At 36.8% G+C, this 16,707-nt stretch overlaps 2 protein-coding genes across 2 annotated transcripts; one reads left to right on the top strand and one right to left on the bottom strand.

Moving 5' to 3' along the window:
- Nucleotides 1-225: 225 nt before the first annotated feature.
- Nucleotides 226-7,022, bottom strand: LOC136280381 (transmembrane channel-like protein 3). The gene is made up of 12 exons (XM_066165387.1): nt 6,967-7,022; nt 5,649-5,724; nt 5,069-5,264; nt 4,677-4,808; nt 3,958-4,033; nt 3,291-3,372; nt 2,674-2,780; nt 2,308-2,391; nt 1,622-1,767; nt 1,182-1,329; nt 373-516; nt 226-279 (listed from the first exon to the last, which is right to left on the bottom strand). The coding sequence occupies exons 2-12, from the start codon at nt 5,686-5,688 to the stop codon at nt 226-228; spliced, it is 1,209 nt and encodes a 402-aa protein (XP_066021484.1). The 5' UTR covers nt 5,689-5,724; nt 6,967-7,022.
- Nucleotides 7,023-8,491: 1,469 nt separating this feature from the next.
- On the top strand, nt 8,492-15,494 carry LOC131778802 (carboxyl-terminal PDZ ligand of neuronal nitric oxide synthase protein-like). The gene is made up of 9 exons (XM_059095262.2): nt 8,492-8,731; nt 8,989-9,060; nt 9,596-9,709; nt 10,322-10,374; nt 10,504-10,606; nt 11,268-11,382; nt 11,665-11,729; nt 12,054-12,263; nt 12,841-15,494. Exons 1-9 carry the CDS (start codon nt 8,618-8,620, stop codon nt 13,504-13,506), a joined length of 1,512 nt encoding a protein of 503 aa, XP_058951245.2. The 5' UTR covers nt 8,492-8,617; the 3' UTR covers nt 13,507-15,494.
- The last annotated feature ends 1,213 nt before the right edge of the window (nt 15,495-16,707 follow it).

Here is a 16,707-nt window from a genome sequence, read left to right as displayed (position 1 = left end):
GAGCAAAAGTAAAGCAAACCCAATGCTAATCTCGGCATACTGGGTGCCATAGTTGTAAACCTGGCCCATGCAAGTGTGGGCCTACGTTTTTTTGGCAATATGTTCGTTTTAAAACCTTTTGACCCTATGGAGTTGAATAGTTAATCTAAATTTTTGTCAGCCCTGAATCAAACATTAAGGTTTTTTTTTTTTGGGGGGGTTGGGAGAATAAGGACATGAATGGGTCTAAAGAATCCTCCACTGATTGTTGTAACCATTCCCCCTCCCTTTGTCAGCACCCTAGGAAAAGGTACAATATCAGAAAAAGCATGCGAAGAATATACAGACCTGATGTTTTAGGGGAGTCATAGCGTTTTTGTTTAAGTTTTTTACCTCATACTGCTCTAACACAGTGGGTGGTCTTCCTTCCTTGTCTCTTTCATCTGCTCTTAACCACCAATATATCAAGTACGCGCTTGCGCTTAAAACGCCCAGACCCAGCACATTTGCACATACACGGAGGGCGATGAGGTTTTCCTGAAATAGAGTGCGTGACAATACGTTCATTTATTGAATGATCTAATAACTTTTGCCGCTGATTAAAGCTATCACGAATCTCTTGTAGCTTGTGATATGGCACCTGAAGTATTGATATTAGGGTCAAGGGAACAAAAGCAGCCGGATTGTAATGAAATAACAGCTACATTTTGGTCCATATGAAACTCGTGTAGCGTTACGTGTTTATATAAAACTTACTTATTTATCGTTTTCCCTTTTTCCACTGCCTCAACCATTTGTCCTGTAGGAAATTAAAAATAAACAATAAAAAGATACGAGTTAAATGAGATTACGAATGGCATAAATTGTCGACACCATCGGAAAGTATTGATTACCTTTGAAACAAGATGGTGAGGAATTGAAACGTTCCCGTAGAAAGTCGAAGCTAGTTCACTCCTCATTGGTGAACCTGCACATTTGCAACTATAAAGTTTACAGAAGACGCCATATACCCGTAGTACAAAAAAATTCCTCGGATATATTTAACAGTCATTCGGTAAAGCCTATATTTCGAGAAATGTTGTCTGCGATATTTCATCCAACATTGCTGCTAATTTCTATGTTTTCAAACAAAGATACAATTTATAACGTGACTTAGTCAAAAAGGATTTCAGTTTTACCAAAAGATTAGACGACAGGCTTACTTTAATAGCAGTAGTAAGGGAGGCTAATTTATTCTCCGCAGTCTCTCGCTCTGTGATAAGAAAATCCCAAGCTGAAAACACACGCCAGCCGAATGGATATTGATCATTTTGACCTGAAGACTTCACTAGACTCTGTTCGTGAGTGATACTGCAAGGTAAAAATCAAGGTTATGCAAGCTGTACTTTTGTGTTTAGAGATATGAGTTCTTCTATAACTCCACCCCTGTAACAAATTTGTCTTGTCCTTGACAAGATCCGAAGATCGTGTCAGGAGTGGTAAACGTCGGGAAGACTGTTACCAACGGCGGGAGAAAGAGAACAATTGGGAAGACCAAGCCCAAAATCCTCCTCGGATCTAGATCAGTTCCATCTCTCGTGTATCTTGATAACTATGAGTAGCCTGCTTATCAGCTGGACATTAATTAATACACAATACTTACGCTCGGAGCACAGTAATGATACTGAAGAGATAAATGACCATGAAAACCGCGAAGTAGGCCACCGGCAAGGGATACTCGACCACGCCCACCTGGATGTTCTCATTTCCATAATAGCCGTAAAACAAAAAGGAATATTCCAGATATCCCTGTGGGGATAAAAATTGTAATGATGGTATTTTGTTAGAAAAATGCTTGATTTTAAGTCTAATTAACATCTCCTGTTTTTTTTCTATAACGTATTATGTGTACACTCCAGAATGAATTGAATGTAAAATTTCAAAGGTGATGACCTAACATAGTCAATCGTCACCTCATTCATTTCTTTCAGTGATCCATAATCCTGAAGTCTTAGCTCCTTACAGGCTAACATCACTAGGCATATTCTACATAATGTTTTCTATACATTTTCTGAGGTGCTGACCAGGAGAATTTGTCTAGCAATCGAGGGCTTCTTTCGTTGCTGGTTTTTTCTATATTCTCGTGACCTTATTGTGTGATTCGGGGCCGATATTGTAAGGAGAAATTAGATGCTAGTCACTTTTAGCGGTCAGAGAGTTGACTAAAGATTCAACAGTTGATCGCTAAATAAAACTGCTACAACCAACGCCGAGATTAGTAAAAACGGCACTAAGAGACTTGGGTTAAGACTTTACCTTCGCATCAAGAGACTTGGTTTAAGACTTTACCTTGGCATCAAGAACTGCTGTAAGACGCTGTGCTGTGTGTCTCTCACTCTCAGGAATACTCAGAGCTGTCGAAGGACTCATGAGCTGAAAAACAAACCAAAGAAGATTATCATTCATTATCTGGGAACAAATTCGTGGCTTACAAGAATTAATAATTTTACCAATATCCGCGAGAGAAATTAACTCGATCGGAACATTAACGGTGGAATGTTACGATTAGAAACGCTAATAAGAAAGCGTAGCAAGATTGCAAATTTCAGTCAGAGGAAATGGAGATTTCTTTTAACATGATGGTGAATGTTTACAGAGGTAGTATAATTTTCTAAGTTAAAATTTACAAAGAAGGTAATGAACTCTGAAGCTTACCTGTGGAACTATAACGAAGATCGTTATAAAGGTTAACAAAATGAAGTTGATCCACGCCAAAGAACGTAAAAAAAGAAAAAAAGAACCGATGCCAGCCCCAAAATGTCCTGAAGGAAAAACACGCTATTGTTTGAGAAAGTAACAAAAACTTCTTCCTAGTGGCGTGTTATTTGATTACTAGTTTTCTCGAGATTATTCACTCAAGGAAAACAATAGGAGACCACAGTATTGGAGACAATCTCCATCTTTTTTATTTCTTCAAAGTTCATTTTTTCCATCATCTAAGGAATCTTTATGGAATGTGTAGAACCTTTATGACTGTAAGAGGGTAAGAAATGTTGCGACCCTTCTTTTGCATATTGAAACATTCCAAGGTAACAAAAGGATAAAAAGGAATTGTACTTCATGCTTATTCATTAGTTTTTTTCCACTGATGCATCAACTCTTCTATGGTTCAGGGACACTCTGAAAGCAAAGCTGATGATTTCCCAACAATTCATCGATTAGGAAGCTGTAAGTACGTCCTTGTCGTTGATAACCGCTCTACAGGATCACACTAAACCCAAAATGTGTAGTTCGTTATTTTAGTTAATCATAAAAATTTTGTGGCTACAAACCTTGAATATTTTTAATCCTCTTTTCCCAAGGAATGAAGAACACGATGAAGTTTTGGAACTGTCTTTTAATTTGTCGAAAAAGCTGAAGTCAATAAGAAAAGAAGTTCATTACTCAGTGACAACAGCAATAGCTTCATGGAGAATGATGATGGACAAGACATGCGAACAAATCAACATAAAAACAAAACAAGAATAAAAAGATAAAAACGCTTGAGAGGAGCGCTAAATAAAGTCTTTGAGGTGGTTTGCAGTTGTCCCAGTCTGGAAAAATTGGGCAAAAAAACAGGGGGGAACACTCAAAGAGAAAAATATACTAGATAAAGAGCCGTTCCCCTGACAACCACAACCACAACCACCGATCGTCATTCGCCCATCCCTTCTTTCGTCGTCATTGGCTGAGAGCTGGAACAGGATGCAATGGTTCGTGAACACTGATACGCAAACCTGGCTGCGGTTGAAACAGAAAATCCGTAGTGTCTTACCACTTAATCTATAACTGCGTAATTGAAATTTAAAAAAAAAACGTTTCAGGTTAATTTTGAGTCGCTGAGCCGGTTTGGAATCGTAGCAGCAGTCCGATCAGGATAGATGACTGATGGTAAGAATCAAGTATTTTACTTATTGACCAATCATAACTGACCTATTCCACACAATGTCTATTACATACCCTTATCCGAGACTCCTTTAAATGCTGCAGTCTGTTCAGATCACCTGAATGCTGTTCGACGTAGTTTTTGGCGTTTCTGTTCAAATAAGTGTTAGAGGAAGAAGAAGAAGCATATAATACAAACGAGTTGATCATAAGAATTCTTATAGACATAAAATTTCAATCGCTTTTGGCTGAGAGAAATTGTTGGCTCTGGGGTGCAGATTTGCCAAACGAATTAAATACAACTAGCCCAGATTGTTCTACATTAGCTGTACCAAAGATCTTTACACCTCATGTCCCTGTTATATTTGGTACGCGGCCAAAATGGGCATGTTTACGTTGGAATACCTAATTTTACCACATGCCTCTAGTGGCGACCCTCTAGGTTCTTCTAGGGTGTGCACTGGGGCATTGTAATAGGAAAGTATTCCAAAAACACTTAAATCAAAAGATGACCACATGAAAATACCGAGAAAATGACAAGAATATCATGATAACTTTTATGAAAACGATGCCGGAAGGTAAAGGTAAAGCGCGCAGTGCTATTACATAGCGAGAGAATATTCCGGCCTTGACCATTTTTAGTAAATAAAAAGATCATCAAGCACGTATGAGGCGGCCTTTGTTGGAGAATCTTGACTGAAAGATAGATTTCATATCTATTAGGCTGTGCTTGACTGAATCTCATCTTGCTGTAAAGTTATTAGTGGCTGTGAAGATTTGTCTCCTGTGTTCACCTGATAATTTGTAATTTCCTGTCCATAGTCCATGGCTTTTCCTTTACACCCTTAATAACTTCTAATTGTAGTTGAATGTTCTCAAATACATCTGTAAACACCTCCTCTGTTTGCGTCTTATTCGGCGACTCACTGTAAATAGTGAACTACAGGTTAAACTAAAGATGAAGCGCTTTCCTTGTCTTTGTCGGTGAACAGAAGAGGTGGAGAGGGGGAGGGGTAGGAGGGGGAGAGGTGGCTTGTACTCTGCCATAAAGTGTACGAGAATTTGAGAAGAAAAGAATAAAAAGAAATTGTAGAAACCGAAAAAACCTCCCATTTGAAAGGAAGAGGCAGTAATCAAATTCCCGTTTAGGACCAGTTAAAAACTAAAACTAGATAACGTTTCTCACCTTGATGTTGATACTGAGGGCTCGCAGGCATTCTTGGTCGGTTTTGAATTTTCGTCGGCCGTTGAATTTGGAGATCGTTTTCTAAGCCAGTTGAATCTCGACGGAGATTTTTTTTCTTTGTTCTCCTCAGGGGTATTTGTCAGTAAACTCCTAGCATTCATTTCACCCATTTCTAACCTTGCATCTTCCTCGAGACCTTTTGGGATAGAATATCACTGTCATGAACGAATTATTTAGCCATGGTTGTCTACTTGACTGTGTGGTTTTATTTACCACAGAGCTTTACGACTGTTTTAGAAAATCATCACAGTTTTAGAAATGTCAGAGTCGTTCACAAACAAAACTAGAAATTGTTGACTATAACAATTTGCATCTTCACCATCACATTTATCATGGTCCTCTTCATTAGTTATTATTGACAGAAAATACAAAGCATTAGTGAGTTGTAAGTAGTCGAATCTGGGGCTAATGGAGGGACGATTCACGTGAAACTAAAGGGCGCCACCCAGAAATCAAATTAACTTCATAAGTTGGCAATTTATGTTTTTTATATTTGTCATGTATAAGATAATAACTTTACCTTTTATTTCTCCGGAGGTTCTGTTGCCACTTGTCGACATATCCGACTTTCCTTGGCCTGTTTTATTCTTTATAGACTTCAGGAAAATAAATAGAGCAGATTATGATCGATGTTTGTCGGCGTCAAAATTCCGGTACACCACCAATCTATGGAACTGGCTCAAATGAAACGTTCTTTGTTCGGGTAAACATTTTGATACATTTGATTGACTTTCTGTTTCTATTCCGTCAGTCACCAGTCCAGTTCTGTAACTCTGTATAAATTTACTGTTTGTCTTATGAACATACTCTCCGCTCTCGAGAAACATTGTAACTCCAGAACATCATGGTTCTAGCAAACCTTTTAGAGTATTTAAAAACTTTTAAGCTTGCACATAAGTGGTTGTGTTTACTAGTCTCTTACTTAAGCTGTTGTGACCTGCTGTATTTATATCTACTGAAGTTAGGACATAATTTCAGCTCTGGCCATCTTGTTCCCAGTATTACTAGAAAAGATGAAGGTTATTCAATCTACCCGGACAGTCGGTCAAAATCTTTGACTGACACCGACAGAAATTTTGTAGACAAAATCCTACCATTATATTACTGAACATCTTGTGCATGTGAATAACGTAAAAAAAACTCGTTAATGACCAGAAATAAGAATTCTAACCACATGCGGTTCGATAGTTTGTTCTTCTACCCAAACAATGTATTCCCTCAGTAGTTTCCTTGAAGAATGGTCAAACTCTACGCATCTCAGATGGCCTCAAGTTTAAGTACTTTACGGGGCCTTGTACTGCTCAGATTAATGAACTCGATACCAAGATATCATTATCAATATAGTGACAAATTTTGGATTTAGTTAATTATGCGCAGATTATGGCTCGCTTCAAAGTGAAGCATAGTCGCAAATTTATGAGGTTTAGTCGCGTCGGCATATTTAGACACAGCACTAGTTCTGTAAAAACTCATAGTAACCTTAAAACAACCTTAAACCAACCCTAAAGCTCTCATAAGTCTTCAACAAGACTGAACCGATTGTGATTTGAAAAACCGGCGGAGGTGAACGGACCCAGTTTGCGAGTTTATGTTATCTGGAAAGTATATATAAGCAGCATGTCGTTAGTGTAATAGGAGGATCGGAATATTATGATTCAAAATAAATTGTACTTTCTAAATGAAGCGCTAGTCTTCGATATCTATGCATTAATGTGTATATATCTATTCCTACCTTTTGTTTAGGATATCATTTAGATCTTGATATTCGTTTTTTTTTTATACAACTCAATTCCGTGTCTGAATCTGTGCAAACACTTGAATACAGATATGTACAGTACCTGGCGTTGAATTCATAAACGTTTTGCTTGCTTTCTTTTGAAGTATAGCTTTCATGACTACATACGTTTATTGAAATGATTTTGTTTTATTTTGTCAATGAATTGTTCAGAGAACGAATTAAAAAGAAGCGTGGCTTTAAAGACAAGAATAAAATCCATCGGTGAATTAATAATTGATGATATTCAAGGAGCGCACTGTTTCGAGGTGTTTCTGTGATATTTAAGGAATGGTCATTGAAGCGTACCACCAAATCAACGAGTCTTGCGTTGAAACCAGATCGGCCGGTTCGAAACAGGTCTCGATAGAGCTTCAAGTAAACCCGACTTATCTTTTCATATTTATGGGCAAAAGCGATCAAATCATAATCGGGAGAAACCTAAACTTGATTCACCAGGCGAACTATGTGCTGAGAAGGAAATTCATCATCATATCTATTCTGTGCTTAGCATGCAGTCTATAAAATGAACAAAACAAATCGAGCTTCATATAATTATAGAAATGGGCGTTTCCAGCTTTTACGCCTTGATCTAATTTTAAACACTCGTATGAAAGTGCTAGCGTAGTGTTAGCCATGCATGTAGTAAGCCTAAAACAAAAACGCAAACCCAGATTCAAGGGGTGAGCGAACAGATGTTATCATTGACTTCGCATCCACCTAAGTAAATAACTGACATGATAATTAAAACAAATCAGAATGAATGACTTTGCCTTTAACTGAATGAAGGACCGAAATGATAATTGAAATAGATCAGAATGAATGACTTTGCATCTAACTGAATGAGGAACTGAAATGGTAGTTTAAAAAAAATCAAGTTAAGAATGAAGACAAATGTCGGATGTGATAATGATGACTTGAGTTCACGTCATGCATAAGACAAAAGTCTCTCCGAAGAACTTGCCTATCTTCTCTGCCTCTGCTGATGCAATACCTGAAGTCCACCACTGTCGTCATTTACTTGACAAAAATAGAATTAAGCTCCATAAATAAGCGATTGCATCAATAACCCGGAGAAAAGACCTCCAAAAACTCCCACGCCAATGGCCCCGAAAGACTGAATCTTAAATCATAATTATCTTTTCTTTATATGATGAGCTTTGCAAGTGTTTACGGTTGCATCTGAGCAGAATGCTATGTTCTTCATTTTTGGAATTTTATTTTGTACATAGTAGTTTTCTTTAGCTGATCTTAAGCGGTGCCTTTTTCACTCGTGCTCCGAAAGATGGCCTATGAGCAAAGAGACTATTTGTTGATAGATCATTTAAGTCTCATGAATAGTAATCGTGTAGGATTCTGTGATATTTGAGACGAGAGCCTACGAGGAGATTCGCAGCATGCCCTCTCTAAGTAAATTCATAACTTTTCTAGAAAAACACTTGAAATTTGGATGACAACCGGGTCTAAATTTTCAAATTATTTCCTTAAACTGCGGAAAATTTCCGCGATCCGACACGTCCTTGCACCTCGGGATTTTCCGGACGACGACGCTTTGTTCCGAACATTTTACGAACGCTGAAGAATCTCATCATATGCATTCGAGCGTTAATGTTGTCGTTGTGTGTACCTTATTGTTGCAGTAGAGTGGTGTTCTTAGATTTGTGGTCGCTCATGAATAGAATGACGAATATTTGATAAATCAGTTTTTACCAATAATGCCAGGTAAATTGCGAAGACATGATTACGACCTCGTCGAAGAAGCCTATGATAGTAAGTCCCCAGTGCACAACGAAGACGCGTTCGAACATGGAATTGGCTTCAAAGTTAAGGTGGTGCAGCTTTTGCATTTTTTAATTTATCTAAACACGTAACCAATGAAATACTTGTCACTCGAGGAAATCATCTAAAAAGAGTTTTCTTGAGGGTTCTTAAATTGTTTTCCGGTAGCTTTTGAATGTTACCTGACATTATTTATTTCAATTGCGGCAATTATAAATTGGCTCGTGATAAAACAGTTGTTTACGCTTGAGAACTGTGTTGAAGGTGTGAATAATACATATTTGTCTTCTTTTAATCTTTCTCGCAGTATATTGGGACGAAAGAAATTCATAAACCTAGCAGCAGAGCTGAAATAGTCACTGCTATGCGACGAATACGGGTAAAGAGGCAAAACTTATAAGTTTTGTATGATATCGTTTGATACTATTTTAAAAATTATTTGCACGTATTCCCAAAATATTGTGTTCAGTAGGCTGTCTTTTATGATGATGTTGTTTAAGGCGGTCTTATCCGATGCAGATGCTGTAATCGATTTATTATGACGAAATTAAATTGAATCTAATAAAGAAGTCTCAGGACTACGCATTTCTCACCCGAGGCTAAATTAGCCCTTGACACTGCCCCTTCAGGTTTTCATCAAAAATGTCTCAATGAACTCCAAATATTTAATTTAAAAAAAATGTGATTTTAGTTTCACAGTATCAAAAAATAATCAATTAGAATGTTTGACATTATCAGTTTGTTCCTTTTTGCAGTAGACATAATTCTTTAATGGTTAACAATGACATTTTAAGCCAAAAATTTTGAAGGTCCTATTAGTAAATTAAATATTTTTCTTTACCCAGCATGTTTCTCTTAAAAATGTGTTGCTGTAGCAGAATTTTTGTCTGATTTCGTAATGATGTATTTTCCAGTATGAATACAAAGTCTATGGTACCAAGAAGGAAAGGACAGAACTCTCTGTTGCTGTGAGTGGAATTAAAGTTGTTCGAAGGGAGGAAGGCAAGCGCAGCTGGATCACACAACATGTAAACTTTTTTTTTTGCCATGCATATTTTGCAACAGTTTTTCTTAACTGGCTGACCTATATTTAGATGTCTAGCGGCTTCCTGTTGTTTTGGGCTTAAAAGATGTTGACTGCAGGTCAAACTTAGAAAAATGCTGTTGCATTGTTCCATACACATGACTGGAAGATTTCTTTGTCAAAAATTGCTGCAACATTTTTAAGACACTCCAGAAGTGTCTTCTAGACTAAAAAGGATTCATAGCTTAGATTGTCACTTGAAGTTCACTCTAAAAGTTTTTCCACCCAATTCAATGTAAAATATTTTCATTGTGGACTAGTTTGTAATAAAACTCAGATGGAGATGGATGTTGGCTGAGGTTAGATCTTGTTAGACTTTTGGTCTAGCACCCTTGTGCCAATTTGCAGACATTTTTAATTTAACAGTAGAGGTAAATTAAGTAATCTATCCAAGTGGCTAAATGGCTGTAGCTCATGCCCAGTTTCTTTAGTGTGAAGGGATTAGATCATCCTACAACATTTTGTCAGGTTTGCCAGTCAGTTTTACCTCACCCATTTATACTCCTGGGAGGAGAGATACACATTATGCTGAAACCATATTTCTAATTTGTTTCAGAAAAAGAAAAACTCCTATGTCGAAACAGAAGTTATGCAATACCCTATTAACAGGTAAATAAATGACAACTGGCTCATCATTATACATGGTTCAAGCTTTATAAGAAATACATATTGCATTTTAACATTACATTTCCAGTTTATTTCAGATCTAAGTGGTTGACATTTTTTCTGACATTTCAGAATCTTCTATGTCTCACATGATTCCCAAGATCTGCAGATCTTTAGTTTTATTTCAAAGGATGATGACCTTTTTAAATGCAGCGTATTTAAAGCAAGTAATAAGGTAAAAGTATTAATCTCTGATGTGCAGTACTTAGAAGTGTAAGCATTGTTAACAGAGCAACCTACAAGCATAGCTGTTTTATCAAGGGATTATACCAGTATTAAGATCACTGAAGGAATCTTCAAATGCAACATTTGGTGATTTCTAGAGGGAGCACTTTGCAGTATATTCTAATACATGACCTTCCCTGAATAAGCATCTGTGACTTAGGCCAAATGAGGAAATAAGCACTCCTTGAAGAAGGGCTTCTATTCCCTTCCTCTCTCTCTCTCTCTTTCATCTTCTTCAGATGTACAGATACAAATAATCAAGTTTCTACTGTCACCATGTTTTAAATACATTGAGCTTCAACTGCAATGGCACCAGTACATGTAGGTCTGGAGTAAGGTTTCTTCTCTGCTAAGCCACTTGCAATTACTTCTGTATCCCTGTGTTTACATGTAGAATGCCATACTTTTATTGTCATCTAAAGATTTATCCACCTAATTTTGTTTAAAGACAGACTTATTAAGTGCTTAGTAAAAGTGCAATTTGATTATGCTCCATGCACTTGATTGTTTCAGGAAGTACAGTGATTGATTTTTTTGATAAAATATTCCCGTAAGGTTTTGTTTAAAGTTTGCTGAAACTGACCTAGTATGTTGTCTGACTCTCTCATTAGGCAGATGCTATACACATTGTGAGGACAGTAGGCCAAGCTTTTGAGGTGTGTCACAGGAGAACACTCAGTCAAGTGGCCCAAGAAAATAATATAAAGAATGAACAGGATAAACTTGGTGAGTCAGGCATTAGAAAGTATTACCAGTAATGAAGGCTTTGATTTAGGGTGCAAACATACTGGTTTAAAGTAGTGATAGTTTTCTCTCCCATCTCCTTTGTAATGATCAATGATTTAAGTGTTTCTGAAAGGAAAACTACAGTAATTTGTCTTTCAACAATCAGCAGAACGTATGGAGGAGATAGTGCACAGAAAGCCTTGCAGTATTTTGATATCTAGACTTGATATAATTTACTATTAAAGAAATACTTTGTGATTGCTTCTATTCTCATTTCCTCAGAAACTGATGGGCCTACAAGTGATGTACCCACAGCAACAGAAGGGACAAATTCTGCTGGTGGACAGGTGGGTGTTTTTCTAGCCCCACACAATGAGTGAATGATATTGCATGTAATATGTGAGAGGTTATCAACACTTATCTGTGAAATTTTTGTTTGATATTGTAAATGGAAACATCTACACAGTTGCTTGTGAGCCAATATACAGTGTGCTGCCCTAAAGTTTAGTCAAGGAGCAATTTTTGTTATCAGGAATAGAGGTTGAATTTTTTTGTTTTCATTGAAAAAGGAAGGGATTTGCAAACATTTTGTGTTTTAAAACACATTTTTGGATGTTATGCATGTAGGGATTGCTTGAATTTAATTTCAGTTGTCCTTCTGGCCTTTTCAGATTGATTTCTCATCAGACTCAGTGTGGGCTACCAAGGATTACCCGCCGGAGGCAGAAGCTGGTATTGCACCCTTAACAATTCAACAGCTGCGTCACATATATCAACAGCAGCTGGATCATCAAAGGCAAGAGACACAGGCAGCCCAGGCAAAGATAAAGCTTTTGTCACAACATCTTGATGACGAGGCAGCTGCAAGACAGGTTCTTCAGGTACTGTGCACATATATCTGATCTACCATTTTCAAGTTTTTTTTTCATTACCATTTCTTGTTTGTGTTATTGCCTTTTCCTAATCTTTGTCAATTGGAATTTCACCTTGTATATAGCAGTACTGAACATAATAATAAACAATTTATGCTTGTATGTTGAACTGTTAGAAAATAAGTAGATCAAATAAGGGCCAGTATCAACCATTTAAATTCTAACGTTAGTGTGCTTATTCTCCAAACTGATTTCCATAAACTTTAAGGTGTTGAAAAGAATCTTGTGATCGTTAAGTGTGATTCAGGGGTTATACTGTAGGGAGAAATTAGATGCTGGTCACTTTAAGGGTCAAAGGGTTTAAGTATCAGTAACTTTGTCATCAGTTTCTCTTATGGTGAAAGATGAAATGTTGTCTAGTATGTTATTTGTGTTAGTTAATCTGCCTGAACTCTAAGTGTTTAAAACTGTTTGACAGAGAATTGTATGTTCAATCCCCATATCTTGTGTTCCCCAAATAGACTTCAGTGTTGACTCCCTAAAGATTATATAAGATGGTTAACTCAATGCATATTATATTTAACAGAATCAACTGGACCAAGTGCTCAAGCAAAACAAGGACTTGATAACAACAATAACACAATTGGTTGATCAAGTTCAGACTATGCAGAATCAAATGCATGGTCGAGGTGATTCTGGTGTAAGCCTTAGTCTGGATATGGATGGAAAGATATCTTCAGGATCAGCCTTACACTCACAAGTTTCATCATCTGTGGGCTCCTCTCCAGTCAAGGATGGGTTGTTATCAGCAGCAACAGTCGCACAGAAACGACGAATGCTTGGTGATCCTGTTTTTCCCACTATTCCTCCTCCAGCTATGACTCCAAGCCCTGTGATGTCACATCGAAGTGTAATGGATCCTCTTGATGGTAGTGTTACTTCCCTACAGTCAAGCAGCAAAGTTGCAAGTGCAGAATCTTTTATCCGAAACACAGTTCCTGAAAGTGGCCCTCTTCCTACCCTTGTGGATTTGGGCTCGTCTGATCTTGAAATGGTCGAACCAAGACATGAACCTTTTCCTCAGCAGTTTCTACAGTTCACATTTGACAGTTCTACAAATTTTGAACCTGGTAAAGTTGATTCAGCCAGTAATGGTAGTTTAACGCAGTTTAATGGAGTAGGCAGCAAAGCCAACACCTCTTTACCTCAAAACAGCAGTGGAACATCTCCTGTTTTGAATGGCACCTTTTAACATCAATTCTGACAGGTAGTCTTGGTAGTCCTTTGCATCACCTATCTTGTCACAGTTATTGTAAGATTTTTTGAGATGGCTTTTTAAATTTTTTGACTAGAATGAAACATTAATTCAAATGCTCATAGAATGGAGGATAATACTTAAAGGAGAATTGAGTGAGCTGCACAAAAAGTACTAGCTGTAAGGTTAATGTACTTTCATGCGCCTCACTTCCATAGTTCCAAGTGATGCACTTACATCGATTTTTTTTTTTCACTACCCTTTTTATTTTACTCATGCAACAGACTTTCCTGAAAAAGGAAGGACTGCACATAATTTTTTGAGGGTGTAAAACTAGTCAGCAATATTCTCTTAAAAAAAACTTAAACACTATAATCATAATTAGGGTGGAGGGTTAATTTTATGTGCAGGGGAAATCTCTGACCACTGATTTTCCTTGTGTTGTTCCTGGTTATATGCATACAAAGAATTATCTGTTGTTGACAAAAATATTTTAATAATTACATAGTGCTCTGGGGAATATAATTTTTTGTCAGTGTTAAGTCTGAGTAATGATTATGAGAATTTTTCTTGAGTAGGGATGATGACAGAGCAGAGGGTGGGACTGTCTTGAAAAAATAAAAATTGAGGTCTGTTGTCATATTTAACCCATCATATGAAAACATGAGTAGATTGGTGGCCTGGTAGTCATTTGCAAGACAACAAGTTGAAGGTTGTCAGGTACAGCTGCTTTCTATGGTTAAATATTTGCCCAGTGTAGTGATAAGGGTGCACTCAAAAGACATCTGTGGGCCACTGACAGTCAAATGTAGGAGTTAAAATGCAAGTAGCATGATTTTTCACACATCAAGTTTTGAATTAATATTTTCAAATGAATTGTATATATCACATACAGAGTCACAGAAGCTTAAATTTTTTGCAATGTACAGTATATCCTTTATTTTTATGCTCTGAATTTATGCATTTGTGTATTTATACAGCTTTTAACATAATGTCACAGTTTTTATCAATATTTTATATTGTTGAAAAAATATACCTCAAATTTCTTACCTTATTTGAATCATAAACATTTTGTACATGCAGATGCAAATATGAGCACTATTTTTCCAAAAAGGTACTTGTAAAATATGTGGGCAATGACCCTGAAAAAAAAGCTGAGGATGCAAACATTTTTTGGGATTATGCTTTTTAAGGATTTCAATTAATTTTTATTCCAAAGGCTGACCATAGTTAGTCAAAGTAGATGAAGCAACAAGCTGTTGAGTATGGATAGTGCTTTCATATGCTGGTGATCATTTTGATTCATGTCTCCTCACTGGTAACTGTTCTGTTATTTACAGTCTTGCTGAAACTTAAGACATTTTAGGTTTTCAGTACAGCATTAGATTTTGATACTGTAAGCAATAAAGGATTTTAATGTAAAGGAGACTAAACTTATCAAGACATCAATCAAACACACCCTACCATAGCTCCAGTAATGCTCAAATTAAATTGACGATCTCTTCTCGAAAACTCAATTTATTAAAATTTCATGATTGTGTAGAAATGCCCTTGTTCTAGGGCTTGGTTTACTACAATTTTGGTATTATAAAATTATTATCATTTAAAAGTCATTTACACTTAATTCAAGCAGCCTTGTAATTAAATGGCACATGGTTATAGTGTCAGGAGGCACTGTTAATTTTGTATTCCAATTCATGCTATTAACAAATTATTCCCAGCTTATTGTAATTTGAATGGTTTTTCATTTTTATCACAAAAGAAAAATTGCATTTAATCATGACATTACTAATGGCACATTAATATTTAATCTTTGATTACATGTCACAATATTACTTGATACATTTTTTCAACTATTTGGATATTTGAAACTTAAAATATTCTAGAGTGAGGGAACACTAGTTAAGGTGGCAGATATTGCAATGAATGAGAGCACTGAGTAATATATAGAAAATAAAATGCAATAAACATGAATTTCAAATGTGTTCAGTTACTTTTACTAGTTGAAATGGATGGTAAAGACACCAGAAGAGCAGAGAATTTATTACATCTCTAATCCCCTTCTACCTACCATGGTGAAATTTTATTATTTTGGACCTTAGTATCTTGCATTGTGATCTGTATTAGTTGAGTATCCCTTTAACCCTTGCACTCCCAGGATCTCATTGATAATTCTCCTTTCAGTATGCTATACAACTCTCATTGTGGTAGTTTGGAGAATTTGGTATTGGATCAACAAATAATATTATTCCCTAATTGATATTTTTCTATCCTCTCTTTGCTAATCTGTTTGACATGGTATTGATGATGTAAGGAGAAATTCTGCCTTGGTCACTCATGGAAGTTAGAGGGTTAACTAATGTGTAACTTCCCCTTGGAATGTCAACACAGTTTGGAGTTCTTATGCTATGACAGTGAATTCTCTCGCCTTCTGAACAAGCAAGTCAATCTTGCAAATGCTGATAGTACCGGTACTTTTCACTATGTACATCATAGTGATACCAGCAATAGCATTTTGCATCCATGGGTTAGTCACCATCATCATGGCAAGGCAGTCATTTAAATAGTATCAAGATTCAGTCTGTCAAGTTGCTTGTAATTTTCAGATTTAGAAAGCAGGAGAATTGATGAGGTAACCATGCAGTGAGATAATGCAACAATATGGTTGAGGTAGTGTGACCATTCAAGTAACATAGTGTGACTATGTGGGGGTGAAAGGGTAACTATGTAGGTTAGGTAGTGTAACCATGTACTGGTGGTGGGGTAACTATGTACTGGTGGCAGGGTAACTATGTAGTGAGGTAATATGACAATTTTTTTTTATTTGTACATAGTTTTCTATCAATATTACTATCAGTATCAGTGTAATGCATATGTATACCATAGTTTTAGTACGTTATTGTGCTCAGGGCTCCCATTGATAACAGACAGCTTTCTGCATCTGAAGGGGCTACCCTGAGTGGTGTAAATCAAGTAGCATACTATGACTGTGGGGGGTTAAAGGGTAACTATGTCGGTGAGGTAGTGTGACTATCTAAGGGTGATAGGACAAAAACCTGGTTGAGCTAGTGACTATGTCGGCAAGGTAGTCTGATCATCTACGTGAAGTGGTGTGACCATGTTGACAAGGAAAGTCTCCAAATGGGTTCTTATCCATGAGAGTGATAGAGTGATTATCCCATTGGTAAGGAAACTAAA

Source organism: Pocillopora verrucosa, chromosome 4 (assembly GCF_036669915.1).
Source record: "Pocillopora verrucosa isolate sample1 chromosome 4, ASM3666991v2, whole genome shotgun sequence".
Taxonomy (NCBI): domain Eukaryota; kingdom Metazoa; phylum Cnidaria; class Anthozoa; order Scleractinia; family Pocilloporidae; genus Pocillopora; species Pocillopora verrucosa.
This window is presented reverse-complemented; position numbering and strand designations above follow the sequence as displayed.